The following is a 27,552-nucleotide window of genomic DNA, read 5'->3' as shown; positions in this document are numbered from 1 at the left end:
CAGCTGATAACAATACATCCTTGTGCTGGTTTTCCGCCTCTTCCTGTTTCCTCAGGCCTATCCTTACTCCTGCTCCCTGGATTTGTTCTGCAATAAACTGCCTAACTGTACAGAAGCAATGTGCTTTCTGGAATCCTGGCTACGACACTTGAATAAGAAGGCTGACAGAGTGCACAATAATGATGGGATGGAGGTTCCTAGCTCACGGGATTCAATCAGCTTTAGAGACTAGTAGCAAATCATTGCTAGAATCAGCCCAAGCTGACACATCAGGTGGAGTGTGGCAAGACTTAACAATGATAGAAAGTTTTAGGCAGTTGCTATTATTTAAAAAATCATTTTATTTATTAAAACTTCTTCATTTCCCAAGGCACTTCAGTAACTTTCACAAAAATAAGGTTTTTTTTTTTTTTAATCAGGTGAAACACATACTTTGGGAGTACCGTGGTAACATAATCAGAAAAGAGAGGACAATCACACTAAACAAAATATCTCCTAATGTGACACAACTGACATGAGCAACTCTGAAAGAGTGTGAACACAATATGTCCCTTTTTTATAATTTCCCCCCATGATTAGGTATCACAAAAGGAGCACACATAACATCATCACTTTTGGCACTCAGAGAAGTGCTAGTGGCTAAGACTGGGGAGGCCTTGCACAAGTGGCAACAGCAGAGCATTGCCAGAGTGATTCTGGGTTACAGAAAAAAAAAAAAAACAACAACAAAAAACAAACCCACACAAAAAAAAACAAAAGGACAAAAATCAGGAGATGAAGGAACCAGCCTTTCCCAAGTCAATTCTGAAGGGCAAATAACTTAAGGAGAAAAAGACAGGACAACAAACACAAACACAGAACAAACAAATAAAATCTACGTTATAGTTTTAAGAGAAGAGACAAGTTTGTGTTTCTCTCTCTCTTCCTTCAAGCCCTACTATAAGAAACCACAGTAGCCAGGAGGTTTGACTTGCATAGCATTGACAGCAAGAGTGGAGTCAGTGAGGCATCTCCATGGACCTGGACAAGCCCTGTGCTTTGACCAGACGTAAACAAGTCTACCCAGCTGTCACACCGAGTGTCCAAGAGCTCACAGATCAACGCACTTGCCTGTATGCTCAGGTCCCTCCAAATTAATTACGTTTCCCCAGACTCGTGCTTTCCTTTCCTGCCCTGGGGAAGCAGCAAAAGCTAGAAATCAAATTCCCTGTGAAATTATTTCTTTTCCTCTAAAGTGCACCATTAGAAAGAAAGGGGGAAAAATTGGGGGTGGTGTGGGAGGCGACCAGACCTCCACTTTTATCAGGCATTCTGAAAATGAGATGAAAGTTTAGCAGATGCCTTTCATATTCTTCCAAATTCCACTGGTCCTAGTGAATAGTTAACATCTTAGAAAGTGCCAAGTCTATCACTGCAATAGTTAGGACTGCTTTGAGGCTGGCTGTCGGTAGGTAGCATGGCGTCGCTGGAGGGAAGATGGTGCTCTAGGACCATCCTGGGCCTCCAAGGCTGGGCGTCCCTTTACCTGCAAGTCATACACAGGGTCAACAAGAGGAACAGCAAAGACCTTTGCATGGGAGCACTGTGTCTGCACAGGTCATTTCTGAAAAGACGCAGTCTTTCATCTTCACATTCTCACTTTCTGGAGTTTTTGTTAGAAGGCTGTGCTTTTAAGGACTGTAGGGCTTTCTTCGTCATCTTTGATTATTTTTGTGTGGCTTGGAGTTTGCCTATATTTCAGTCTATAAAAACAAGCAAAACAAATTTTAGTGAAAGATCATAAAAAGATATGTTTCAAAACAAAACCCAGAACTGGGGGTCTCACTGAGGGTGGGGGCAGGATGGCAAAAAAAAAAAAAATCACATAGCAGATTCTGAAAGGTTTCTCTCTGTGCACTGTGGGCACATACACAGCAACAGAGTGGTCTGGGTCAGATCAGAGAAGACTATAAGCACCTTGTTGTTGTTGTTGTTTTAAGATTTATATTTATGCATATAAGAACTTGGGTACAGGCGAGAGGTGCAGGGGGTGAGAGGATTCACCAGAGACAGAGTGGAGAGCAGAACAGGCGGATCTACTGAAATACACTGCTGAGGGGAGCAGCAGTGAGACAGGAGAGGTCTGCTGGGCCATGTGGGTATCTCCCTGGCCAGCCGGGGATCCAATTCTGCTGCAGAGGCTGCGTATAGTTTCATTGTGCTGTGTTTAACCACTTTGCCACCAGGGAGGCCCTACCTTGCTGTTTCTAACGCTCTGGTGGCTAAGCTAGCCCACAGCATTCATAAGGGAGTGTCTATGGGGCTCCTGAAATCTGGCGGGGTCCATGCCTAGTGCATCAACACTGTGAAGAAGGGGACCTCCTTACCCTTTGACCCTTAGCATCTGGTCAATGGTGTCTGGGAGGGGAGTGCCAAAGCTCTCTGGGAGGAACAAGGTGAGGATGGCTGTCAGGATGGTCAGACTTCCCATGAGAATATAGGGCAGGAAGCGGTCATAGGCACCTATGGCAAAGCAGACAGAGCCCAAACCCGGGCAGGGGTGGGTGGTTAGACTTGGTTCTCCTCCTCCCTCCCTTTATACTCTCAGGACTCTCTAAAGGGATCACCAGCTTTCTCAGCCCAGCATCTCCTGCAGTCTGACTGCCAGATTGGATGCTGGCACCTGGACAGGCCTCAGAACTCAGGGTTGGCACAGACATACCCAGAGGTCCAGCAGTGCTTCCCAGTAGAGGGGAGGGAAGAGGCCAGGAGGAGGGGACCGAGCCGGAATGATTACGACTCCTCTGTCCCAATGCTAGATTTCCAAGGAACTCAAGGTATTCGTCCAGGGACAGGAATAATTCCTCCACCTCTTCAGATGTGTCACAACCTGTTCAATTTGCCTTATAGCTAGATAAGAAGGTGCCTCTATCATCAGATCTATGCGGCATGCTCATAAGGGATTCTGGGTACTCTCAAGGTGGGTGCCACCCCTTCCCAAAGGTGTGCTGGCTAGGGACATGCCCGGGAACAACAGCTGCCAGGAGGAAATAAATTAGAGGAAAGCTGGAGCCCTGTTACGGAAAATGGCACCAGGCAGCTCTTTACATGGGACAAAACCACTGTATAAAGTGCTTCCAGTTACAAGAATTCTCAGCTCATCAAACCTCTTAAATAGATATTGTGCCTTTCATGGTCCTTTTAAATTCTGACTCCAAGAAGAAATTTCTCCCATGAAACTTGTTGGTTCCCTAAACCAACAAGTTTTTATGTTAAGGGAACTGCGCTCTGCCAGAAGACCTCTCCAGGCTGAAATCCAGCACTGAATGAATTCCATTTGCTGTGTGTGTGTCTGTTTTCCTGATAACAGGCCACCTCCAACTCACATTAAGGCCAATCAGCGCTTCTACTCTATGGCCCCTGCATGTCCTAGGCCCAAGGGACTTACCTAGGTAAACGAAGTAGGGAGACAGGATGCTGCCCAGGCGGGACGCTGTGGAGCTGACCCCCACACCCATGTTTCTGACCACTGTGGGGTACAGCTCGGCTGTGTACACGTAGACCATGGAAAAGGCAGCAGTGACTCCGAACTTGCCCACCATCACCAGGGTGGTAGCCAAATAATATAACTCTGGAGAGGCAAAGAAAGGAAAATGGAGTTGGCATCAGCTCTAAGTGCACTGCTACTGAGCATTTTTGGTCTGTTTTTGTTTTGGAGAGAGGGATGGGGAGTAGGGCTGATTTAGAACTTCTTATTGTGGGATAAGAAGCTACAGCCAAGCTTTCCCTCCAAGCTGACTAGTGAGTGGAGGCTGACACCTGCAGTTGCGTGAGGACACGCTCTTCTCTTCAGCCTAAAGATCACCAAAGTGAGCCCCTCAATTGCCCACATAAACCTGCTTTCCATCCAGAAGTCATTACAGACATCTGTTGAGGGGTCAGCTGGTACCCCAGACCCTCTGTGGCAGGCACTGCAGTGGGAATTAGTGACTTGTGAGTGAATGGAGAGTTCAGTTCCAACACATTACACACGTTCATGCAAAATCAATGTACAGGTCAGCAGAACCAGGGGAAACATCCTCTCCACTATCCTGCTCACAGTGCCAATGAGAGGACGCTGAGTGGCCTGGGGGTCACCCTGGTTTTGTTTTTTTTGTTTTGTTTTGTTTTTTGCTTTTTGTGGGACCCTCGCCAGTGGCCGGGGAACGAACTGGTGCTGCAGAGGCTGTGGGCAGCCTCGCAGCCCAGCGCTCAACTGCTGCGCCACCAAGGGAGGCCTACACCCTGGTTTTGGTGTGAACCTCTACCTATGTCCCTGGTGCCCCTGCCATGCTGCAGTGGGGGCTGGTGCTGTGCAGTGTAACCAGCCTCGGGCCCAATGACCAACCCTGGAGGCCTCCGATCCATGGGTACCATGATGTACACATCTGAAGGCCCACAGGCCGTTCCATGTGTTGCCAAAAAGGGGCAGCCTCTGAACCATCTGGCGGGATGCCAAGATGGTTTTAAAAATAAAACCCTGTCGATGGCCTGTGAAACCCTCTCTGAGACCTGGCCACTTCTTCACCTCTTACCAGCTCCCTCTTCTTCCTCACACATGCCAGGTTCATTCCCTCCTCAGGATCTTTGCCATCACTGTTACTTCAGCCTGGAATGTTCTGCTCCTAAACATCTTCATGGCTTTCTACATCACTTCATCTACGTTTCTGCTCAACTGGCCTCTCTTCAAAGACATTATTCATGACCACTCTACACGAAGGAGCTCTCTATTATCCTTTATTGTTATTATAACAGTGACACCCTCTACACTGCAGCAAGCCTTTCATGTACTTGTTTGTTGCCTGTCAACCAGAGCGCAAGTTTCTTGAGGACCTGGGGTTCTTCCCCACTTAATTATTCCTGCATCACAGTGCCTAGCCTACTGTGTGGTTACTTGCTGAATAAATAAATGACTAAGACAAGGCCAGGTGAAAAAGTAATGGGGGTGGCTCTCTTTTCTGCTCTTTCTTCTGGAGAGAAAAAACAAATACACACACATTAACTTGGGGAGAGTCAAATTAACCACCAGCCCCACATAGGTGCTCTTCCTACTCCCCTGATGAGTGTTTGGTCTCAGGAGGTATTTTTCTCTTGATTTGGCTGAGAATACAGATGCACAGGGGAGCTAGAAGGGCATGTTTTTTTTTTATTCTCTTTGCAACAGCCTGGTATAGACAGTGATTTCATGAAGATGCAAGACTACAGCAGCACTATTGACCTACCTGGAGGTACCAGCTGCACGAAGAGAAGAACGCTGCCACCCAGGAAGAGGGCGGCAGCCATGGAGTAGCGCCGGGGCAGATGCCGCAGCAGCAGCCAGGCCAAAGTGTAGGCCGGGACTTCCACCACTGCTGAGAGGAAGGAGTTCACGTAGATATCCCCGTGCAAGTTTGGAGTATCAAGGGAAAGACCGAAATAGCCCACTGATATGGTCAACCTGAAACAGTGCATTAGAAAGCTGGAGAAGCTGCATCCACATGCTGCCCAACCAGGACAGCTTTTAAAATACAACCAATGCATGGTGCAAGGGGTTAAGTCTTAGCACTATGAAGCTATCTGCTGCCACTGTAGCACGAGTTCAATCCCCAGCCAGGGAGCTGACCTACATGGTACAGCAGACCTCTCCTGTCTCGCCTGCTGCCCCCCTCAGCATTGTATTTCCATTATTCTGCCTGTTCTGCTCCCCACTCTGTCTATGGTGAAGCCTCTCATCCCCTCCCCCCACACCTCTGGCCTAGACCCCAGTTCTTGTATACATAAGTAAATAAAAATAAATACTTTTAAAATATACAACCACTGCAGGAAATTCAACTGTTCTAAGCAGAGGCAGCTGATTCAACTCAGTCTCAAAGAAAAGATAACTTTCCCCAGCCCAGGGTAAACTTTGTGCCAGGGTATTTCAGTGCATTCTTAACAGAAAGTATCTCAATAAAAAGGCTTATACAGTTTAGACATATTTACTTAATGGGGGGGGGGGTGGGAAACAAACCCAGCCCATCTCTCAGCCTTATCTTAAACTGAAACACTAAAGCCTACTTTCCTTCTCTCTGGACCTCCCCAAATCAACAATTGCAGAAAGAGCTGGGGAATAAGGATGCAGATATCAAGTGGGATATGATAGGATGTAAGGGGTAAGACAAAATAAGGAACAATATTAGTTCAAACATTGAAACAATATTAGTTCAAACACTGAAAATCCCAAGTAGACCCTCTCAGGTCAGGAGGCTGGTACACAGAAGTCACGGGGGACATAGCTCCCACCTGTGTGTCCCCTGGTGACTCTGGCCTGGGCCCCAGCCTCAGAGGGCATCTCCCTGATGACATCAACACTGTCTGGTGAATTAGACTTTCAGGGATTAGACTTATTGACTCATCTTCAGGTTGAAACCACAACTGGGACAATTCATGGAAAAGAATATGTGTAGGCATTGCTGGAAAAACCAGAGCAGGTAGATGTATGAACCATAGAATGGGTGACTCATTGATGGCTGGCCATCTGTGATGCAGATGGGCTGAATCCTGAACTGTCTTGAGGTGGATGCAGGGGTGGCGCACTTCCTTGCAGGGTCCTGGGCCACTGGAATTGGGTGACTCATAGTACTGTCGCCTGCTGAGTTAAGTGGTTGGCTGCCTGAAGGCTGGTTGAGTCTAGTAATAAGGACTACTTGATGGAGCCTGCACTTCTTATCCAGCAGGCTCAGGCTGCAGTCTGTACTCTCAAGGGCCTGGCCATTGAACAAATGCTATCTGGGAACTCAGATGATTCCCTCTCTTTGGTAACTCACAAATCCTCTCCTGTTGGTGGGTGGGATGCCTTATTAGAAGGATGCTGAAAAGGACATCTAGGCAGTGGCCCTGCCTCCAAACATCCCAGAGGAGGATGTCTTGCTTCTATGTTTTCAGAAAATGCTTAGCGATCTTTATAACCTCAATGACTTCACTTAGGTCTTTTTGAAAGCCTCACCCCTCCCTCAGTCAGTGTCTGAGGCAGCAGGGCCAGGAACAATTAAATTAGGAGACAAAGTGAGTAAGGATTTACCCTCAGGACCTGTAAGGGACCCTGCATATTCCGTATCACTCCCAAAGCCCCCACAACAGATTTGATTGTAATTTTCTGAGGTCCTATCAAGCTAAGAATTGTGATGTACCCCATCCGCTCAAGCCAAATCCCTTTTAAAATACAACCAATACTTTCTGATGACACAAGCTATCAGTTCTGGTCTGAGACATGTATGCAAATGAGGGGCCTAATGACCATCGTCAGCAGCCTTGTCTGGAAGCCACAGGCAGCTCTCACTTACGCACCACAGAATTATGGACATGATGGTGACCATTCGGATATTCCGCGTCCGGAGCAGATCCAGAATGCTGTGGGACTGAGGCTTCTGAGAACTTAGGTCTTGCAGCTGCAGCAACAAAAGGATGAGTATGGGAGGGAGAGAAGGTAGTAGAGAGAGATCCAATAACATCCCTAAACCCTGGTGTCTTGGCTAAACTTCTGTGTCTCTGAGATGGCGAGTGTTCATGTTTCTTTCTTGAAAAGAAGAGTTAAGTATAGTGAAGGTATTCTGGGCTGAGGAAGGCTTCCCCAGACCTTGTCAATAACAAATTAGAGAGTAAGAATGAGGAGGAAAGTAGTGGCCAGTCCCTCGGGGTTGAGGGCAAGGCGGAAGTCCAGCTCACAGCTCCTTCAAGGCACCACCCCCTGCCTCCGCCGTGGCCACATTCCAGGGTGGCCTCTAAAGCATTCCTTCCCAAGGCTGGCTCCCTGCCCTGTAGGTCAGAGAGAGAAACTGGCTATGTAGTTTATTGAGCTGATATTTTAAAAGAATTCATGTTTTGAGTCTTCATACCATGTAGTTTCTGGTCTACTTCCAAAGGAAAACTTTCAGATCCCAAAAAACAGGAAAATTGACCTCGGCTTCACCCAGTGTAACTTCCTATGAAATTCAGCACAGCCAAGGACATTAATAAACCACACGTCTAAACACACTGATGTTGCTCTCTTAAGCAAACCCAGCTTTGGAGCTTGTTTTTCCTGAGTTAGCAGTTCAACACAAGGTCAGCTTTTGACTTAATGGATCCCTTGAAAAACCCTCATTTCCCCCAGTGGGGCTACTGGTTCACCCAGATCGACCTCTCACTTAAAAGTTCTCTGCCATCTACTCTGCCCTGCAACTTGAGCATTGACCCCTCCCCAGAGTTCAGCAGGAGGTGCTGCTGGGCCACCATTTAAGGCTGGCAGGGCTGTAGGTGACCAACGCATCTTTGCTGCCTGCACTAAGTGGTCTCTTTCCCCAGGTCCGCATCTTGAGTCCCAAGCATCTCTACCACGCCTGCTACGCACACTTGAGCATGGCTGCTGATGGCTGTTCTCACAGCTCTTGTTTTCCCACCAGATCAAAGACACATTCCAGAACCCTATTAGCCAGGAATTACAACTTATAACCTTTTCTTGCAGTTATGACGAAAAGCACTGGCTTTTTAGAGAGAGTGGTAGGAGAGGGAACAGGAAGGAGAAGTAAGACCCACGAACCAGGCAGAATCAGGAAATTACTCATGGTGTAAGAGGATAGGGTTAGCCATGAGGGGTAGGGTAAGAAGAAAGGGCAGATATCAAAAAGGACACTGCTCCACAACAGCTAACTGGCTGGTAGAAGGAAACTAAACTCCTCTAGCTCCCAATCTATTATTGCTTCATATTTTATGTACTGGATGATTTTTTTTAAGGCGACAAACTACTGAAGGTATAAGAATCCATTTCCCCAAATGCTGTCTTCAAAAAAAGGCCTACTCATAAAGCATGTTTATTATTAAAGAGCAGTGGTTAAACTATATGGTTGCCTAGAAAGGAAGTATATAAACCTAAGTATGTATGAAAACCTAAAACCTTTGGGAAAGGTGAAGAAGCATCTTCTCAACTTCTGAATTTTAACAGGGCCTGCCTAGTGTGCATATGGGGCTTGGGCAGGTCTTGGGTTGGGTTCCTGAATCCAGGGAGGGCTTCAGGGCTGTGTGGGGCTGCCCTCAAATCCTGGTCATGAGACCCTCCCACCAGCTCCCTCTCCAGTCTCACCTCACTTGGGTCAAAGATGGTCGATGGTGCAGCAATCCCGTTGATTTTGGCAGCCTTACGGATGATCACCTCTGCCTCTTTAAATCGTCCCTGAGAGATGAGCCACCGGGGGGACTCAGGGATGAACCTGAAAGCATAGGGAGCAAGCTCACTGAGGTCTTCCTGCCCAACTGACCAGGCACAACCTCAGTGGAGGTAGGAAGTAAAGTTAAGGTTTGAGAAATGCTTGTTGCTTCTGAGCCAGCAACAATGTGGAGGGTGTGCTTTGGAGTACACTGGTGTGCACAAAATTTGGAGGGGCCTGCACACCATGATGGCCCCCTCCATTTCTGAAGAGTGGTGGTATGACCTTCTGGACACTAAGGACACAGGCGCAAGGAGGGCCCCTGAAGTCCAGGTTTGTCATGGTCTCGGCTCTGCTCAGCCCAGCCCCTTGCCCTGCCTGTCTCTAGCATCCACAAAAGCCTCCACACTGGCCTCTTCACCTCTAGTTTTCCCTACCCCTACGGCTGATTTATCCATTTGCTTTGTTAGTCTCTCTTTTCGTTAATCAGAGCACCTGGGTGCTCTGAGGCTTTGTGGATCTTGTTTCCTCCTTGCCAGGTAGGTCCTGCCCTGATGATGACCAGATGTACGCTGTGTTCGGTCTCCTCATCCACCTGCTAAGCTCTGAAATGGTCTCAGAGCCACATGGGCAGAGGATCTCACCATCTCCACCCGCAAGGGGCAATTCCCAGCTTGGTTTTTCTGCTGTGTTCATGCCCGGTATGGAGTGGCCTCCTCTCTCCTGTCCAATTCCTCTAACTTGATGGCTTCCTCTATGTGGTCAACCCTGAGGACTCTCACTTCCTTCCAGTGCTTTCCCCGCTCTCCCAGCATCTGTGGCATAAGGCCTCAGCCACACAGAGCCAGAACCAGGGTGTGAGCTGGCTTGTCCTGTGGTCCGGCAGCTTCCTAGCAGTGATGGTGGCGCTGGCAACCCCATTGTCTCGCAGCTACTGCCTTACCTTCCCTGCATTCCGACCAACCCAGCACAGGGCTGAGAAGAAGTCTGCTGATGTTATGGGGTTTCGTTTTGGTTTTGGCTTTTCTGAGTGTGGGGAAAACACTATGAAACAACTTTTACATAACCTAAACATCCTGTTTGGGGCGCCAAATAGGGATTTGTGAGTTGCTGCTGCCCCCTAGTGAACGCCGGACAGAAGACATACTGTGTGTGAGCACCTTGGCCAGTGCACACTCACCACCAGAGCACAGCGCACAGCACGCCAGGCACCGTCAGCGCCAGAAGCAGCATTCGCCAGTCTCTGATGAAGTAAGCAAACAGTGGCAGCACCATGAAGCCAGCTGCATAGAATAGGCACACGCCTAACGTGGAGAATATAATACGAATCGACTTGCCAAGAATTTCTGTTCCTGTTCAAAACAAGGGAGGAGTCAAATTAGTATTTTAATTCATGTTACTTCCTTATTAGTTTTCTGCTGTATAATTTCCAACACATGGACAAGAAAGCAGCCAGGATTCTGGGTCTCTAAGTCCTGAGGAAAGGATGGAATTCTGAACCCAGTCCAGGCTGAGCATCTGCAAGGGTGCTTCACATATGCTCGAAGCCACATGCTAAAGATGCCGTGTTAGGCCTCAACGCTTAATCCTCACATGAAGAAGAATTCACTAAAGGAGAAGTCATTACTAAGGCCACACGTGCTGACTATTATCACTTAAGGAGCAAATATTCTATTAAATGTGAAGGGAAGAAAAAATAATCCTTTCAACAATATAATCCAAGAAACCCAAAAATCAACACACTAGGGTAAGTCCCTCAGACAGCGAGACTGGCGAGTTTTCGGTGAGACTATGCCAAAGGCCCACAGTGTGTAGTCTCAATTAATGTGACCACAGCCCATTCTCATCACTTCATTCCTGCCAGCCGATTTCCTTGGCTGCAGTAGTTAGCAGAGGAGGAGATTTTCTTCCTAGGAGATACCGCCGGTTGTGGCCCTTGTTCACATCATGCCTCTTTCCTTAGCTACTTAGTGCAGGGCAGTGACAGGCTTTTTTTTAAGGGGTGATCTTGGGTGAGTTCTAGTAAAATGGGGATCATCAAGCATTTAATAAGAACAAGGCGGCCACAAAAGAAGTGAACTCAGCAGTCAGGTTATGGCCACTGGAGATGCAAGGCTGGGCACTTGGTTGACTCAGTTTCCATGCCTATAAAATGGGTTCATCAAGAAGCCCTGGCTGGTATTGTGAGACCACATCCCTTTGAGGGATGTCCCAGCTGCCTCCAGAAGGTGACTAGTGGGATGATGGTGAAACACAGGATCAAGTACTCAACTCCAACTTGATGGCCATACCCAGGACAAATGCTGCCACGTAGTTGGAGATCTGGCCCATGCCTACAATGAAAAACAGCACAGCAAACATCTCGAAGTTTGTTGAGAAGATCTGCAGGAAGCTGAAGCCTGTCTGAATGCCCATGGTGACAAACAGCACGTTCTTCCGGCCAAACCTGGGGAGGAAAGGAACCAGCTGGGAGGAGGCAGCAGGAATGGGGTCCACCAAGAGGGGCTTTCCCAGGCCATCTGGGAAGGGGTCATGGACAGTGCTGCCAGGGTACCCGGTACTATGGACAATCCTGGTGTCCCAATCCCTATGCTGTCACCACCCCTCTCTACTCTCGGGGACCAATGTGCGGTCTGGGTACCAGGGTTACCCAGACAGCTATGTCACAATCATAAAGACCTCAAGGGACCAAAACACAACAATTATGCTTAAATCCAAACCCTCATAATGACTTTTTAGAAAATAATCAGTTAACTGTGGAGGACAAAACAATTTGTATAAATGAAAACTGGTAAATAAGTGAAAGAAACATTTGTCCTGACTTTGCTGTGTAAACCACATGAACAGTAACCAGTAACAGTCAAGGGGAAGTGTCATTTTATAAGTTTTCCAACCAGTAAATGAAGAGATAAAATCAGAATATCATCTAATTATGGCATCCCCTTCCCTCACTGATTTAACAGATATGGGCATTATGTATCAATGACTTCTGACATTGTAAAGAGACAAAGGAACTGTGCATGCCTCCTGTAGTCTTGCCAAAGGGGATGACCCTGAACCTGATTAAGTCTCTGGATCCAGCTGCCAATTTGCAAGAAATGCAGAGAAAAGAGGAATAATTTGAACTGCACCATGAGTATGCAATCAGCAAAATCCAGACTGGGAAATTCTACAGGTAGACTGGAACCGGGGTTCTTCAAAGGGTAAACTGTAAAGGTTAAAAAAAGGATGGCTGGGGGCCTCCCCTGGTGGCGCAGGTGGTTGATCGCAGCGCCGTGAGGCTGTCCGCAGCCTCTGCAGCATGGGTTCAATCCCGGCAGGTCAGGCCGGCGAGGGTCCCACATGGCGCAGCAGACCTCTCCTGTCTCGCCCGCTGTTCCCCTCAGCAATGTGTTTCGGTTGGTCTGCCTGTTCTGTTCCCAGTCTCTGGTGAATCCTCTCACCCTTCCTTGCATCTGGCCTGTGCCTCATTCTTGTATGCATGAATGAATGAAACTTAAAAAAAAAAAAAAAAGGATGGCTGGAGAAAATCTAGGTTAGTTTCAAAGAAATATCAAATGTTTAAGAGGGAAAGTCTAAACTTATGTGTAAGGGGATGCACACTTGGATAATCAAACTACAAAAATACAACAAGAAAGTCATTTTTATAAAAGTCAAGCTGGTGGTTACTTATAGGGAAGGAAGGCCTTGTACTTGGGATGGGACAAGAGTTCTACTTCTTGACTCAGCAGTGACAAGGTTATTTCCTAGGATTAATTCATTAAGCTGCACATTTGCTATTCTCTGAGGTTTTCTGTATCTGTGTTCATTTAAAATGTTTTCAAATGTTGGGTTTGTTTAAGATTTTTTTCTCATTTGTTTTGTTTTAAAGGCAAGCCACACAAAGAATAAGTCAACCCAGTGAAAAGGAGCAGATTCAGCTTGAGCTTGGTCAGGACTGGCTTTACTTGGTCAGGACAAGCTTTAATTCAGTAACTGTTTATTGAGCTTCTAATATATACTGCCCCTAGGGATCTATCTGAATAAAATAAAGTTCTTGCCCTGAAGGAGCTTAGAGTCTTGTTGGTGAGACAGATGGTAGTCACATTTCAGTCAAACCACCACAAGCCTGAATGTACAATTATACTCTGAGACAATCGCACCAGAGGATGGGCACCCAGGTCTGCAAGAGACACAACAAAGAAAACTACCTGCTCTGGAGCTAGGATGTGGGCATTGAGGGAATGTCTCCCTGGTGATGGGAAATGAGGCCCAGAGAAAAAATGGTTGTGAACAAGGGGACTGAAGGGTTAAGGGCCAAGCCTTCAATGATATTCACAGTACCTGGGGCAGACCAACATTAATCATAAGATGATACCTTCTGATAGGCCCTAGAAGGAAAGGCATAAGGAACCAGGTAAACCAGGCACCCTGGGTGAGTCTTTATGGTCCAGGAAGGCTGCAGGGGAGAGTGGGCAATGCTTCAGCCTGTGTCCAGGGAGGCATGATAGAGATAGGGGTAATGTGGGTGGTGTCAGTTGTGCGGTGGGAGACTGCAGAAGTGGGCAGCAGCCAAGTGCACAAGGTCTTGCAGCCCTGTTAGAAAGTCTGGTGTTTCTTCTCAACAGGTTTGTTGTTTGGGTTTTGATGCTACTGACATTCAGTAGGTAGAGGCTAGAGATGTTGCTAAATATCCCACAGTGCCCGGGGCCTCCACAGTGGCGCAGCGGGTTGAACGCAGTGCTGTGAAGCTGTCTGCAGCCTCTGTAGCGTGTGTTCGATCCCCTGCCAGACAGGGAGATATCCACATGACACGGCAGACCTCTCCAGTCTCGCCTGCTGCTCTCCTCAGCAGTGTTTTCGGTCCAACTGCTTGTTCTGCTCCCTGCTCTGTCTCTGAATCCTCTCACCCTCCCACGCTTCTGGCCTGTACCCCAGTTTTTGTATAAATAAATAAATCTTTTAAAAAATATATCCCACAGTGCTCGGATAGCCCCCTCCAACAAAGGGGCTCCAAATGTCAATAGTGCTGAGGTTGAGAAAATCATGGTCTAGAAGGAGACTCTCTCTACATTTTTCGTACAAAGACCACCCTACACCAAGGGGTGGTCACTTACTACAGGCAGGCAGGTGTAATTTCTATCTCACCTTACCTTGCCAAGGGCACCCCAGGATGGCAGGGAAGAAAGACTCAGAGACCCCTTACTTAGCAGTAGTCCTCAGCGGTCTGGGATTGGAGCCAAAAACACTTGCTTTTAAAACATCAAATACACACATATCTACAAAACCAGGAAATATCAGTCTATTTCTTCCCAGGGTTGTGCCTTTCTCTCAATGACACACAGAAAGGTAACTCAATAATGTCAGATAGACTCCTTTGACAACCCAGGATTATTTTAGCTACTCTTAAGTTTCAGGCTTATTCCTATGCCAGAAAGAAGGCGGAACCCTTGCCCTACATAGAAAGTTCCTGATGCTATCCCCGGCAACAAGTTGAGGGCATGACTCTACTGTTCTTAGGTAATTTGTTTGGGTGAGATTTGGGAACTGGCTTACTAAGAAGTGATGAGATCAGAAACTGTCCATCCCATAGAAGCCTGGACCTCCCCTGGGGATACAGACAAGCTTGAGGGGAGGCACTGGGAGAGTTGGAGGCAGGGGCTGTAGCCAGAACACCACACTTTCAGCTGTTTTGCTTACTGGACTTAAACTATGCTCCTTAAAAGAAATATGCTGACAAAATGTTTTGTTTTGTTTTTTAAATCCTTGAAAAACACTGTACTAGCTCTTTGAAACATGAAGCTGATCCTTACGTAGTCATTAATTTTGTTTCTACTATTTCCTTGGGAGCGGATCTTTTGGAATTTAAGTTCTTTCTTCAGTTAATCATGGTCTCCTTGGTAATCGGGTACTTAGGTTAATGCTCAAAGATTTACCTAATGCACGACATAGTTGACCCAGAAAAATGCACAGAGATTCAACTCTGAACTTGGGGTACCTCCAACTTGTTTTTCACATTGAGGTAATGCCTCGAAGTCCAACCTGTCACTCAGACTGGTAGGAGGAGACTTTCCACCATTCTCAGTGAAGGGTTTCTAAACTCAGTCACAGGTACCCCTCTTTTCACTCTACGTTATCCCCCAAGCAATCTCATGCATGTTTAGGGCTTTGATAAAGGATCTCTGAGCTGACAACATCCAAATGTGTTTCTCCAGCCCAAACCTCTCAAGGAGCACTATGTCCATATATCCAGCTGCATTTTCAATGCCTGCACTTAGCAGTCTCAGAGTTGGCCCAGATTCAGTACATTCAAATTGAACTCTCCTAGAGTTCCCTGTTTTAGAAAAGGGTAACATCATCCACCCAGATGTGCAGGCCAGAAATCTTCATCCCTTCACTTTCTTCATCTAACCCCCATCAACAAATCCTGTTGGAATTACCTCTTACCACTGCTCTCCATCTTGACCACCCTCAGTCTAATCTAAGTCACCACCATCTCCTGTATAAATTATTGTAATAACCTTTTAATCGGCCTCTCCACAACCATTCTTGCATTCTTTAATGCTTTCTCCACAAGGTCATCAAATAATCTTTTTAAAAAATGCAATTCTGATTATGTCATGTTCCTGATTTACAAAACTCTCAATAGCTCCCCACTGCTCTGTGACTAATATCCAAACTCCTAACAGTGACCTGCTGAGCCTGGCCTGCTCTTCTGCTCAGGCCTCTGCCTGCCCCACTGCTTCACGCCCCTACCACCTCCTCACCCTTCTCCCAACAGCGGTTTTGTCCCTAGGTCCTAGCGAGTGCTATAACTCTTCTTGAGTTGAGGCACTGTCCAGAAAGTTTTTTCTTCTATCCAGTCTTTAGCTGATTAACCTCGACTCACATTTACCCTCCTGCACATGCTTTACCATCTCAGGGAAGCTTTCCTGGCATCCTCCGGTCCTCTCTGAGGATCCTGGATTTTTTTCTTTCTATCACTTAGCCCCAGCCAGGATAACAAGTATTTCCTCAATTAGTTGTTTAATACAGTCTTCCTTGCTAGAAGGCAAGTTCTAGAACAGCAGGGCCCTAGAAGAGCTGCTTAGATTCAAGATCTGAGGCCAAACCCTAGCTCTGCTGGATCAGTTGCTGGCTGTAAGACTCCAGGCAACTAACTCCTTTAACCCTTTTTCTCCCTCTGTAAAATGAGAATCATACTACTTCCTACTTCATAGGTTTATGAGGATTATACTGCTGTTGTTTAAAAAAACAGTGCAAATACCTGTGTTTAGCACATAGTAAGTGCTGCATGCTTGTTAAATAAAAATAAATGGATCTGGGGAAGCAAAGGCTTCCCTCTAAAGGGGCAAGTGTCTGAGCATCATCTAGAACCATCGATCAGTGGTCAAGGTCACCTGTAATGCTCACTGGTCACTGCAAGAATTGTCCTTTTTTAAATTGCTAGATGAAAAATCTAGTAAGAAATACACATAATCCTCCTGAGGAAAACTTCTCAGGTAAAGACAAAAACCTATACATGTAAACATGCTAAACTACCACCCTGAGTTTGTGCTACAGGGTAAAACAGCTTTGTTAAGATAAGAACATTCCTAGTCTGAAATTTTCTATCAGCCCTCCATGACCTGGGAAGATACTGACTCTACCCCACGATGGGTGGATCCTGTGGGTGTTCTTACACATGCCATTGTAGCCAAGAACCTCCTTGAAGACTGCTTCTTTCACAGTGGGCTTCTGACAGACCCTGAAACTCTGGCTAGGGAGATGAACACATTAGCCCCATCTGAAAACTTCATGGAATCTACATACTTTTTTCAAAAAAAAAAAAAAAAAAGAGAAATGCTCATGGATTATCTCTAAACATTTACATATGACTTTAAGAGTAGATGGACTCCTTAAACCATGAAAGGTCATTGAATTAAAAGTCGTGGGGTCCTCCCTGGTGGCGCAGCGGTTGAGCGCCGGGTTGCGAAGCTGCCCGCAGCTTCTGCAGTGCCGGTTCGATCCCCGGCTGCTCTCCGGCCACCGGAGGAGGGTCCCACATGGCACGCAGACCTCTCCTGCCGCCCGCTGCTCCCCTCAGCAGTGTACTTCAGTCCTTCTGCCTGCTCTGCTCCCCGCTCTGGCTCTGGTGAATTCTCTCACCCTCCCACGCTTCTGACTGTACCCAGTGCTTGTATAAATAAATAAATAAATAATAATAAAAATTTAATTAAAAAAAAAGAACATTTAAAAAAAATAATAGTCGTGGGACTTCACAAATAACCTGCTAATGGGTCAAAACAACACTCTCTGCTTGGAGAGAAGAGCCATTACCACAGACCTTTAACTAAGGAGCATCAGCTCCATCCATCATGCCACTACTGGCTAGTGAACTCTCTCGCCTTGCAAAGAGAGCCTCAGTATGGGGAATGCAAAGAGAGAGAGAGAGTGAGAGAGAGAGAGAGAGAGAGTGTGTGTGTGTATGTGTGTGTGTGTGGTATCTACCTCTCCCATGCATGGGGACATGAGAATCACTCAGGGAAGACCAGCCAGGCTGGTGCAGAAGTGAAGCATGGCCTGTTTCCGGTCAACTGAGTCATGGATAGACTTGGCTCAGTTGCTTAGATCAGCCAGCATTAGGGAGAGGAGGCTGTTGGTTCTTATTTGGTATGGAGTTTATACTGTAGACACAGATTCCCTTCTTTTAAATCCCAAGGTCCTAGGCTGAGAGAACACCACCATCTGAAGTCACTGGCCAGGCACGTTTATGCTCCTTGTTTGATATGGGGTTCCCCTGCAGTTTCAGGAAACAGACACCCACCTTACCTGTCTGAGAGCTGCCCTGAAATGAAGGAGCCCACGAGGACACCCACGAAAAACAAGGAGATCGTGAGCGGGGCCTTCCAGTCATCCTCACACACCAGGTTCCACTGTAAGAGAAGCAAATGGTTATTTTTAAAATGTTATTTTTAATTTTTTTAAATGTTATTTTTAAAATGTTTTAAATATAAAGCTTTTTGGAAAATGACTTCAGAGCATCCTACATCCCTGCATGCTGTTCACATTACCGTGTGGTGTGTGGGCTCATTTGGGCAGGCAATGGCCCATCCAGACAGCAAAGCAGAGAGGAGGTTCCCACTCACAGGGAAAGTGGGCTTCCGCCCCATCTTTTTTTCCCTTAGCTTTCAGGTCCAGGGCTGAACCTCCACTTTAAGAAGGGGAAATACACAGGAAGCAAGTACTCTCCCTGCATGTCAACCTAGGAGAAGGCAATGATTCTGGGCAGAGCCCAGGGCAGTGGACAGGTGAGGTTAGGCCACTATAAGGAATGGCATGAGAGTGATTCTCAGGCTCTTAGGGTCAAGGCATCCAGCAAATGACTGAGGTCAGAAGGTCCAGCATGCATCATCTGTATACATCCCTTAGCTCTACTCAGGCCCCACCTTGAATGATGCCTGGGCCCTCCTGGTGACATTTAGAGCTGGACTCTGATGCTGTGCCAACAATACCAGGTCCAATGATAGCCTGGGAGTCAAGAAACAGTGCTTTAACTTCTAGTCTGCTATTAACTGGTTATCCAACTTCAGCTTGTTTTCCCCACATCACTGTGCCTTAATTTCCTCATGTGTAAGACGGAGACTGGGGTAAGGCACAGGTGATGTTACTTGAATTTCCCAGCACCGATGTATAGCTACATCCATTGTTACCATGACCAGAGGTCTGTGGGCACAGGGATGCAACTAAACACTCAGACATTAGCCCAGCCTGCCAGGGAGTCAAGAAAAGGAAGAAAAGCCAAAACAGGAAGCTTGGTGGTTCCCAGAAAAATGTTTCCCAGAACAGAGATGCTGCTCAGTAGTAACCAAGAAGGCCACTCTCCAAGGAATTTAGAGCCTTGCTTGCCTGGCGCCAGGCTGCTGGCTGGCCCACCATGGAGCCTGCTGGCTCCCCAGTAACAAACAGGGGCAGGGGATGTGTGCAGCTTGCTAGAACAAAGCATCTCTTCCGGGCCAGTGAAAGTGGGAAAAACAAGTCTGTTTCTCTGTTCCACTGGGAGGTAGAGCACATGGCCTTGAGGCACCTCAGGTTAGACATGAAGAGCCCCCCTAACCCCCCATGCCCACCCCAACTGGTGGATGAGGGTCACTCAGGCACACTGCTGATTCTTCACTCTGGCATAAGCATGTGAACCCTGGATGGGCTGAAAAGGGGATAGTGATCCCCGTTGCAGGGAAGCCTCCAACTCCTAAATCTAGAAAGTCAGACTAGCAGGAGTCAAGAATATCGGAGCACCAAGGCCCGAATGCACAGGCTCCAGTAGTTTTGCTACCATGAGTGCCTCCGTGGTGCCAGCACCCTGACACCATCTCTCTGGTTGGAGGGTCAGGGCTCCTGGGGTAACCCCTGTCCAGGCATGGCTGCTAAAGCCAGGGAACGGGGGAGGAGCCAAAGCTGAGGGACTTGATGATGGGCTGCCCTCTGGGGGTTCGGTGGAACTTGAGGAACTAGATGATGGCTATTGCCACTCCTGAGTACACTGAGATCAATTCCCAGCATATGTTATTTCTGTGGCCACAGAGATGGAAAATGAATAAAGAATCAGCAGTTGTTTTTCAACAGGTCTCTTATGAGGGCTGGGGACTGCCATAGCAGAGATAGGCTAGAAATCCACCTGGGTTTCTGCAGTGAGTTCTGGGATTACAGCACCCTACTCACAAGCCCCATGTCAGGTTTCTAAACATCAGACTTCTAGGGAATTCTGGGCAGGCATGGCTAGGTGCTCTCTAAAACCAGGTCAGACTATGCTTTGTTAGAGACAAGATTCTGGGGTCTCAGGTCAGGGTAGGTCCCCAGAGCATCTCTTTCGCTGCTGTACTTGGGTCAGTCTGTCCTTACTCTGGGCAAGTGTATAATGCCCTGGAGTAACTGCTTTCTATCCACCACTGCCAGTTCTAGACAATTCTCCAAAGCAAACAGATGTTAACACTTTCTTCCTACTGGTCAGGGTATCTGTGAGTAGGGTCAGGAAAGGTGTTAGGGCTCCAAAAAAGAACACAAACGTAGTCACAGGCCACACTCCAGCCAGTCAATGTGTCCACTTACCTGTCCACCACCAGATGTACCATAATGCGCCCCAGGACTTGGACTGAATCCTCTTTAGGAGGGGTGGGAATGAGAAGCCACCGAGCCCACCTTACATACCCCAGGCTTTTTGCATTGAGTATCTCTACATTGAGCAGGATTCCCAGATGTGATTAAAGCAGCTACAGACCAGCACCTCAATGCCTCTACTTGGTGTACGGGATGACTGATAACAGGTACCAATGTCAGAACTAAAGGTGTGGGTTGAAGGTACATATAGGTCATGAGTCTAGCGCTGTTACCCCTCAGATGGGAGAGCCATGAAAGCAGGCACAAGCTGAAAAATTCTGGGAGCAGCTCCGGCAAGGGAGCTAGACCGCCACTGCTCTGGCCGGATATGTCCCTGTCTAGTGGTGATGGTTTCAATGGTAGGTTTGTGTGTATCAAAAATTTTCAAATTACACACTTTAGTGACGAGCCGTTTATTTTATGTCATTTCTACGTCAGTAAAATGTAAAATTTGGGAAAGAACTGTGTCTCTTTATATGCCACATATGATTGGTCTTGCTTCTCAGTTACGGGAAGCAGAGGGATGATGTTGTTTCCTGGGACTAAATGTTCTTACCTGTGAGTTAGCCTAAGGGAAAAGAGAGAGTCTGTGCCCATGGGGCAGAAACTCTTTCATGACATGTACCTAGCCTAATCACTTCATGGTCATAGTGGTGAGTACCAGCTGTTACTGAACGGCAAGTATTCGTACATACATTTCATCCTGTCTCCAACTGCAATTAATGATAGAATCTTGCCCCAAGGCTCTCAAGGCAAGAAGCAGAGAACTTGCTACTATATCTACTACAGTGCCTGGCAGTACTGTGCACAGAAGAGAGGCTCAGTAGTTGTTTGGTAAATAAGTGAGTGAGAGAATAGATGACTAAAAAGGCTGTCAACCTTCAACACCTTAGTATCCTTAGGGCTTGGACCTTGGGCTTGGCTGCCCAGAGCTCAGATGAATGCTGAACTTCAATCTCTATAATACTTTATTTGCTCTCTCACCCCATTCCTAGTGTCAGTGTCAGAACTTTGATCCTGCAGTTGGTTCTCAGCTAGCTAGAGAGGTGCTTGACGTGGCCACTCACAACCAGATGGGTCTGCTATGATTGCACACACACAGGATACCTCAGGACTCTAGCAAGATGCTTCCTGACTCGCCATGAGGTACAAAGGCAGCAACAAGGGTCTGCACGCCCTCGGGTGACAAAGGTCACAAAGCAGAGCAAGGAGGTACAAGCTCCAGGGCTCCTGGTCCCAATATGTCGTGGCCTGCCTCCAAGGTTGAAATGGCTTTTCCTTTAGTCTGGCTTGTGGATAAAAGTTGGGAATCGCTTATCTTCAAAGACTGTCTATGCATGAGATAAGCAGATAGAAAAGTTTGTCCAGAGAAAGGCTTTTCAGGACTAGATGGAGTGAGTCAAGGTGCTGCCAAGGGCTGAAGCGGGAGGTGTCTGGGGGCAAAGAGGGAGCCCAAGTGGACACAGAGGACTGTTATGTCTTAATTGAAGAGATCCCAACTCATGGGATCCACAAGAACTAGAATCTTCTAAAGGAATCTTTCTGGCTGCAGACTGGGCTATGAAGAAACCAAAATATGATGCAGACAACCTCAGAAATCACTCAGATTCCCCGAAGAGGAGCAGTCCTGGGCCCAAAAGCAGTCAGGGATATGAGCTGCACTGCAAGATGGGGCCACCCGAGCATTATAGGGATAACTGAAGGGCCAGGGAAAGAGCCAGCCTAGGACCACATGGTGGACCAAACTGTCCCTGAAACACTGGAGAACAACCTTTCACCTCATAAATAATATTCCCTTCTTTCTGCCAATCCTAACGCCTTGTTGCAGATTCACATAGTTTGTGGAGTGGAGGATTACACTGCCTTTAAAATATTGCAGTCAACGTCTTTTGAACACTCCCAAGCTGCCCTTCACAAATTAAACTGTCCTTTTCTTCTTCGGTTCTCAAACTTGACAGAAGCATTCTTTAGTTATTCATTAATCCAATCAGCAAAAATCTTCCTGTGTTGTATCTCCCTCTGTATCCAACATCTTGTCAGGACTTTCGAGAAATGCAGATATAAATCGACCACAAAGTTTAGCACTAAAAGTTCAACAAAGGGGAAAAAATTTAACAGGTGATCTGGGGATTTTTTGCCTTCTGTTGAAAAACTTGAGTAAGAATTCAATGCCAGTGTACTTACAAACACTTCTTAAGTATGATTTGGGGGAGAGGGAAGGCTTGGAGATAGTTAGCAGGCACGAGACTAGCTGCAGTGGTCAGCAGGCCAGGTCTGGGTTGAAAAAAAATAGGCCTTAGAAAAATGGAGCCATTGGAATGTTAACACAACAGCTTCCAACAGTGACTGCTTATCTGAGAGGAAGAAGCAGCCTGAACTTAAAATTGCACATTCCAGCATCCCAAAACAAAGGGCTAAGTAATGTATTAGTCTAGCCTCCTGCAAAGACCTACAACCTGTAAGTGGGTGAAAGGGCACACAGCTCTTGCGAAACTGCTAAGACAGCTAAATAAATAGGTTAATATAAAAAACAAAGATTGACTTTGGCAGCCAGCTGAAAGCCCCTCTCCACAGCTGGCCTTTGCGGGGCACGCATTGGAGTCATCATCGCTGTCAGCCAGGACAGAGGCAGGAAAGCCAGAGAAAAACAGCTGAAGAACCGGTGGGATCGGGGCAAAATAAAAAGAGATGCTGTGCAGAATTTGCAGGCACTCCTGTGTCACAGAGTAGGGCTTCTTTCTGTGGTCTCTGCAGGCAACCTCTACTTGCACGGTTCTTACGAGTCTGACAGACTCACTTGTGTGGCTGGGACTGAGGATTTGTGATGACTGAGGTTCTGATTCTCCATGTTCTCCAGGTCTCAAGGTACAATCAGTTACCTGCACTCAGTAACGCCTATTAAGCAACGATGTCTCAGGACATTGTCACTAGTTAAGAGATCCCAGTAGGGCTCAGGTGACACTATATATGAAGTAATCCAATACAGGTGCTGGGGACATAAAATGTCCAAACCTACAGAAACTGCAGAAGTGACACTTGTTGGGCACTCAGAACCCTTGTAAATTCCTCTGAGGCTTCAGCAGAGTCTGATGTCATATCAGGTCTTATGTACTCTCCCCTTCAGTTCCCTCTCTGTGAACTTTGACCTCCTGCTACCTTACTTTTCTTGCCATTCCAACTTCACATCTAGGCTTTTCCCTCAGTATACTGTTGAATGGAATTATCCCAGATTCACTGAGAGGCTTCCTTGCTAAGCAGCCTTCCCTCATCTGCAAATCCCTAATGGTGGATTTCGGTAAAGTTGGTGCATTGGTACTTAATAAGGACTCTTTACTGTTCTGCTTGCTGAGTTCTGCTAAAGTTGCAGGGGGTTAGTGCACCAACATCATGTCATACATGCAGCTCCAGTGAATGTGGGGTAACAAAGTCAATCAAAAGGAAAATCCAAGAGGGCCTCCCCAGGTGGCGCAGCGGTTGAGTGCTGGGCTGGGAAGCTGCCAGCAGCCTTTGCAGCGCCAATTCGATCCCCGGTCTCCTGCCACCCACTGCTCCCCTCAGCAGTGTGTTTCGTCGGTCTGCCTGTTCTGCTCCCTGCTCTGGCTCTGGTGAATTCTCTCACCCTCCCGTGCTTCTGTCTGTACCCAGTGCTTGTATAAATAAATAAATAAATCTTTAAAAAAAAAAAAAAAAACCAAAATGGAAAATCCAAGAGGCTGGGAAATGGTAAAGATTTCCCATACTCCCTATGAATGAAAGTTGTATGCTCTGACTGAATCCTTAGACGATTTCAGAGTAACAAGTCACCATGAGCAAATGAATAAAAAGTAAACAATTCTTTACAAGTTATGACTGTCCTGTCATTGGAGGGACAAAGAGCATAAGGGATGGTGTTGGGAAAAATAAATAAATAAATAAAATAGAAAAATAAAAGTTCTGTAAAGGAGTGTGTGGATGCCAACAAGCTGGAGAAAAAATGGTGACAGTCCCTTGGTCCAGATTCTGGCTCTGCTTCTGCCTCTCTCATTCAGGGCTTGCCAGGCCTCTGGCTCCCTCTCCAAGGTGGCCTTAAGGATGGGTGGTCCGCCTGACAACCATGGTGGGAGAGGAATACTCTGACTGGAAGACCTCTCATTCCCGAGTCGACCTACTGACTGGTACAGCCGTCGGTAGCGTTAAGTGTGTTGGGAGGCAAGGTGTGACAGCATACAGGGAGGGTGTGTGTGTGTGTGTGTGTGTGTCTAGTGTGTTGGGAGGCAAGGCGTGACAGCATACAGGGAGAGGGGTGTGTGCGTGTGTGTGTGTGTGTGTGTGTGTGTGTGGTGCACACCCTCAAAGACTGCAAAGGGAGGTCCGCATGGGGGCTGGCACCCACCTCGGTCACGATGGTGGTCTGATAGACGTCCTGGCTGAACTCCCAGCCATCCAGGCACCTCTCCTGCTCCAGCTGCTGCAGGTCCACGTCGCGGCCGGGCTCCAGCCCCAGCGCCGAGAAGTTGGCGACGGCCGCGAGCCGGTAGCGGCGGCAGCTGTGGGGCACCTCGCGGCCGTCCTGCAGCCGCTGCAGCGGGGCGCTGTGGTTGCGCCAGGCGCCGCTCAGGTTCGCGGACTCGGGCACCCGGCAGCGGTGCTCGGGGACCCCCGCCAGGAACACGATGGACATGCCGTTGAAGCCGTTGGGGATGATGCTGGCGCTGAGCAGGAAGAAGATGAGGCGCTGAAAGGGCCCCCACTGGCCCAGGAAGGCGGTCACCTCGTCGTAGTCCCTCATGCCGCCCTCGGCTGCCCGCGGCGGGAGGCCCGGGGTCGCGGGACGCGGCGGCGCGCCGGGGCCGGGGCGGGGGCGGGGCGGGGCGGGACGGGGCGGGGCGGCGTGCGCGTGCGCGTGCGCGTGCGCGCCGGGCACCTACCGCGCGGCCGAGCGGCGCCCCGACCTCGGGCACCGTCCGCGGGCTGAGCCGTGTCGGGGCTCGGGCCGCTGCAGCCGGCCTTAAGAGAGCGCGAGGCCGGGGCGGGTTCTGCGCCTGGGCCGCAAGGCCCCGCCTGCCAGCCGGGCGGCGCGGACACGGGCGGAGCTGGGGCGCCTGTGACGGCGGGTGGGCGGGCCCGGCCCCAAGGGTGCAGTCAAAGTAGCCCTGCGCGCTTTGGGGAGACCCGGCGTCCGTGGCCGAGCGCACTTTCCCAGCGCCAAGATAAGGGAGGAGACAGGCGGGAGAGGGGGCAGCGAGGCTCACGGATTAAAAATGCCACCCCTCTTCCCTGGTGGCGCAAGGGGTTAAGACGCAGCCTATGAAGCTGTCCGCAGCCCCTGCAGCCCGAGTTCCATGCCTCGGCTGGCCAGGGAGCTACCCACATGGCGCGGCAGACCGCTCTTGACTCGCCCCTGCTCCCCTCAGCAGTGTATTTCAGTCAGTCTGCCTGTTCTGTTCCCCACTCTGTGGTGAAGCCTCTCAGCCTCCACACCTCTGGCCTGTACCCCAGTTCTTGTAGACATACATAAATAAATCTTTAAAAAGAAATGCCACCCCTTTCGTACTTTTTGTGGAGGGCTGTGGGGGAATAACTGGGCGGGAGTCTCAGGTCTGGTTGACGCCCAGGACACCGCCCACCTTCTAAGAGTTACAGCGTTTAACTAGAAACTGGAACCGTTAGGTACACCAGCTGAGGCTGGGAGCAATGACTTTTAGTTCAAAGATCTTTTAAGTAATGGTTTGGATGAATAAAATGAATTAGTTGGGATTAGTTCTCATCCAAATGCCCTTTCCTCGTTTTGGTCAGTAGTGGGCTTTTGTTGTCCTTTAACTTGTTAAAACAAATGTAAAAATTTAACTTTAAGATTATTGGTGCTCTCAGCCTAGGATTAAATGTTCCTCCTCAGATTAGTTATTTCTGCAGGGTTAACTCAAGAGTTGACTGGTAATAATAATAAAAGCAACTAGATGATTCTAAAACTTCACTGTCCACTAGAGTAAGTGTTTCCCTTGTAATAAAAAATTTTCCAGTAGCCATATTAATATAATTTACCAGATTTTGCACATTAGGACAACCAGTTAAAATCTGAATTTTACAGAAACCATTTTATGGTATGAAAATATATGCGGGGACATAAGAAATTCATGTAACTGGGAGCCCTATATTTTATCTGGCAACACTAAATATTAAAAGTCTATGAAGAAATGAGTGAATCCAAATCGACATCAAAATATATTTAATTCAATGTAGTGAGAACATTATCACTTCATCATGTGCTCAATGGAGATATAATGGTGACATTTTACTTTCTTATATTAAAAATTTCTGATCTTACATTTTTCATTCCCTGCACACTAAATGTTAAGAATCCAGTACATATTACAGCACATTGCGATTGGATTAGCCACACTTTAAATACTCAGTAATCACATGAGGCTAGTGGCTACCTTACTGGATAGCCTTAAGAGCCTTTAAGAATTAAGGCTGCTAATCTTAACACTGCAACATAATATTTTTAATTTTAATAGTGACTTAGTGACAGAAGCCCTGAAAGTATTATTTTAAAAGATAACCTGCTTGATAAGCATTATTTTATAGTGACTATAAATTGAAAATAAAAATAGACTTGACTACGTGTTTTACACAAGAAAACTTATACAAGAAAACACAAACATTTCCAGAAAGCATAGATTATTTTTATTAGGATAAAAATGTTAACACAGATACTTTGTTTTTATTAGGATAAAAATGTTAACACAGATACTGCTCATTTTGTTGACAGTGTTTAATCCTGACTCCTAGAGATGAATGGTCATGGCTCAGAAATGTACTTAATCCTTTTTAACATCTTATCTTAAGTAACAGTCCTCTGAAACTAACTGAAAAGAAAACCATACTTATTAAAAATAAACATATTTCTTGTATTGATTCTCAAAATTGTTTTAATATTTCAAAGTAAATGAAAGCTTCCATAGAAAGAATTTGGACCTGTGTCCAGACCAAACAAGGGAAAATCTTATCAGTGGATCAGAAAACACCCCTAAAAGGGTTTGAAAACAATTCAGCACACTACATAAGTTGCAGATGGCCAGAACAACGCAAACCTTGTGCTCAGCTTGTCTACCTGTACCTAACAAAGAACAACCTGGGGCGGTACCATTCAGTTCAAGGTGGAGCAGTGATTACTATCTGAATGTTACTGTGATTTAAATTATATATTTTAAAAAGAGGTTGAACTCCAAATCTGAAGAGAATTAGTTGTCTGAGGCCCTTTAACCCTAGAGGTTTTGAATTAGGATGTTCTTATTCT

At 47.2% G+C, this 27,552-nt stretch overlaps 1 protein-coding gene across 3 annotated transcripts; it reads right to left on the bottom strand.

Moving 5' to 3' along the window:
* Positions 1-1,654: 1,654 nt before the first annotated feature.
* Positions 1,655-25,094, bottom strand: LOC311182706 (organic cation/carnitine transporter 2; the record flags this gene model as incomplete). 3 transcript variants are annotated; one of them, XM_084251732.1, is made up of 10 exons in its annotated part: positions 24,610-25,094; positions 17,949-18,052; positions 11,450-11,604; positions 10,339-10,510; positions 9,095-9,221; positions 7,324-7,424; positions 5,241-5,455; positions 3,428-3,610; positions 2,367-2,502; positions 1,655-1,742 (listed from the first exon to the last, which is right to left on the bottom strand). In XM_084251732.1, the coding sequence occupies exons 1-10, from the start codon at positions 25,039-25,041 to the stop codon at positions 1,655-1,657; spliced, it is 1,713 nt and encodes a 570-aa protein (XP_084107858.1). In that variant the 5' UTR covers positions 25,042-25,094. The 3 variants fall into 3 exon arrangements, with proteins under 3 accessions (XP_084107858.1, XP_084107859.1, XP_084107860.1); XM_084251733.1 differs by having other exon boundaries at positions 24,646-25,094; XM_084251734.1 differs by having other exon boundaries at positions 7,327-7,424; positions 24,646-25,094.
* Positions 25,095-27,552: the final 2,458 nt, after the last annotated feature.

Source organism: Talpa europaea, assembly GCF_964194135.1.
Source record: "Talpa europaea genome assembly, chromosome: 13".
NCBI lineage: Eukaryota > Metazoa > Chordata > Mammalia > Eulipotyphla > Talpidae > Talpa > Talpa europaea.
The sequence above is the reverse complement of the archived record's forward strand: the minus strand, read 5'-3'. Positions and strand labels throughout refer to the sequence as shown.